This window comes from Propithecus coquereli, unplaced genomic scaffold (genome assembly GCF_000956105.1).
Source record: "Propithecus coquereli isolate 6110/MARCELLA unplaced genomic scaffold, Pcoq_1.0 Scaffold288, whole genome shotgun sequence".
In the NCBI taxonomy this organism is placed as follows: domain Eukaryota; kingdom Metazoa; phylum Chordata; class Mammalia; order Primates; family Indriidae; genus Propithecus; species Propithecus coquereli.
Genome location: NW_012148485.1, coordinates 1,523,556 through 1,526,230, shown reverse-complemented (window position 1 = coordinate 1,526,230; position 2,675 = coordinate 1,523,556). Strand labels below are relative to the sequence as shown.

Sequence of the window (2,675 nt, the reverse complement as noted above, 5' to 3'; positions counted from 1 at the left end):
GAGCGAGACCCCGTCTCTACTAAAAATAGAAAGAAATTAATCGGACAACTAAAAATACATAGAAAAAATCAGCCGGGCATGGTGGCACATGCCCGTAGTCCCAGGTACTCGGGAGGCTGAGGCAGGAGGATCGCTTGAGCCCAGGAGTTTGAGGTTGCTGTGAGCTAGGATGACGCCACAGCACTCTAGCCCGGGCAACACAGTGAGACTCTGTCTCAAAAAAAAAAAACTAGGGGAAAGCTTACATCGTGTCTAACATGTGTGGTGGAGGACCGTTAACTGACCATGTGACCATGGCAAGCTGCTAAGGAGTCCCAAACTGTAAAGTGTCTGTGACAGCCCTCCCTTGGAGCCACGTGGCCTCCAGGATGAAGAGGATAAAATGCCATTCTCCCCTCCTGCCCCTCCTACTTGCAAGGCTGCCAGGGGCCGGCTGCCAGGCAGAGCGCGAGCTCCAGGCTTCTTCCCCAGCACGCGGGGCCTCCCGGACCTGGCGTGGTGTCTCGCCCACCCCTGCCCTGCCTTCTGTCCGAGCCTCACCGCACTGCCCCGTGTGCACCCCTGCACACACCACACCGCCCTCACGCCCGGGCCCCTGTGCCCACGCCTCTCGCCATGCAGAACCTCCCCGGTGATTTTCCGGTTTCCTACAGTAGCCAAACCCCCAGGCCAGCTTCGCACCTGCAGCTTGTCACTCTGGCTCTCGGGAGGTTTTTATCAGTGGGTGGGACAGCTTTTGCTTACCCTAAAAAAAAACAGCCCCGTAACCACTCCTCTGACATGCGGTGTGTATTTATTCAGCAAACATGTCTTGAGTGTCTGGTGCCTGTGGGCTCTGGTGTGAGGAGGATGAGTACCACACTGTCTCTGGCCCCAGGGGCTTCCCGTTCTGGTAGGGGGAGCCCAGCTGATAAGCAGACAGCAGCAGAACCTTCTGGTAAGTGTTTCACTGAGAGTGGGGAGGTGCAGAGGCTGCAGAGCAGATGGTCCGCTGACTCTGACATCCGAGAAAACTCCAGAAGAGACCACATGTGGGCAGGTCTTTGGGGAAGAGTTGACACTGGGTAGGCAGGAAAAAGAGGGAAAATGGGGCTTGGAGATATACTGTTGCCTTCTTTTTCTAGGGAAGGAGTCGATTTAATCTCCCATTTCATTTAATTTTCCCTGGAAGGTATAAGAAGCAGTTTAAAATATTTTCTGTTCATTATCTGTTCTAGAACTTGTAGTTTTACAAGGTGTTGCCAACATTGTAACAAGGTACCCAGTTAAATCTGTTGCATGGTTCCAAGGATTGTGAGGTGACTCGAAGTGATCTCGGGAAATTTAAAATTGGTTTGTGAACGTAAATTCTAACTGGAGAAAATCAAAGATGATCACAGTGAGTTAGATCAACGTGGTGGTTGCCTATTTAAACCTTACTATTTATTTTTTTCTGTCGTCATCCAAAAACAAAAACAGAAGAGCATTAAATGTGTATGCTTAAATTTTTGAATATATTTTAAATTATCTTGTTTGTTTTGTCTGAAACTGTAATGTAAATAGGTTTAAAATTGTTACTTTTGGACATCTTTTATATAATGGGAGGAAATAAGTTGAACATGTATGGAAGAAAGATGAGTAAAAATCTAAAATCAGTGTTCCTGTTTTTGAAATGGGTCCGTTTTTACATGACTGTTAAATGCTACCATTTAAATGTAATGGAAGTTTTAGATGGAGGTATTTTACTTTATATTAATATTATAAAATAACACCAGTAAGAGGAGGCATGTAGCTTTTAGCAGATTTTATATTCTAGACTCGTTATTAAATGTGGTTTGGGGATGGATAATAAAATGAAACGTTTCTTGTCCATTGAGAAGACTATCTCTTTTTAAGGTTATGAGAAGACGGACGAGGTTTCGGAGAAGACCTCGCTGGCTGACCAGGAGGAAGTCAGGACTATCTTCATCAACCAGCCCCAGCTGACAAAATTCTGCAATAACCACGTCAGGTAGGAACTGCCAAAGGATGCCCTGGGACCAGCCAGCACGGCCGAGCTGGAGAGGTCGAAATGAAAATGCTTGCCAAGAGCTCTTAGTGCAGGCAGGCAGTATTTGAGAGCTGTGTAAGATTTGGCACTGTGCATAGGCTGCTTCTCCCTCTTCTGTCCTCTTCTGTCCCGTAAAGAAATATTAATAAGAATCTGGAAGTAGGAAAGCATAAAACGGATAAGCGCTCGTCATATTCTACTAATCCTGTGTATCTGAATCACGAGAGCTATTTGGGGGTAAATGCCTTTGTCCCGAACCTGTTAATAGAGCAACGTATTGTTGTTTTCAGTTAACAAGTTTTAACATTTTAGGAGAGGCCATTCTGCACCAAGAACTCCTTTTCTTTAAATAGTCTTCAAATACTGGTTTTTGGTGCTTGTGAAATTTGGTGTGGTGTTGAGGAATGGGGGACTGTGAGAGTCATGTCACTGCAAAGTTGTTTTATTCCAACAGTAATTTAAAAACTGTCCCCGTACGCACTGGTCACCACGCGGCCTCTGAGACCAAGCGAACACGCCCAGTGCGGGCCCAGTGTTTGTTTCTCTAGTGGCAGAATTCCCAGATTTAAGAAGTGCCCACTTAAAATTAATATTTGCAACTTCAAATTCTAGAGTAACATTTCTCCATTTGGGGATGCATCTCCTT

The 2,675-nt window shown here is 45.8% G+C and overlaps 1 protein-coding gene across 1 annotated transcript in view; it reads left to right on the top strand.

Moving 5' to 3' along the window:
• ATP8A1 (ATPase, aminophospholipid transporter (APLT), class I, type 8A, member 1) overlaps positions 1 to 2,675 on the top strand; it is a 272,471-nt gene that overhangs the window by 37,291 nt on the left and 232,505 nt on the right. The window contains exon 2 of the mRNA XM_012648479.1: positions 1,876 to 1,990. Coding sequence (XP_012503933.1) covers positions 1,876 to 1,990 — 115 coding nt within the window. The remainder of the gene's footprint in view (positions 1 to 1,875; positions 1,991 to 2,675) is intronic.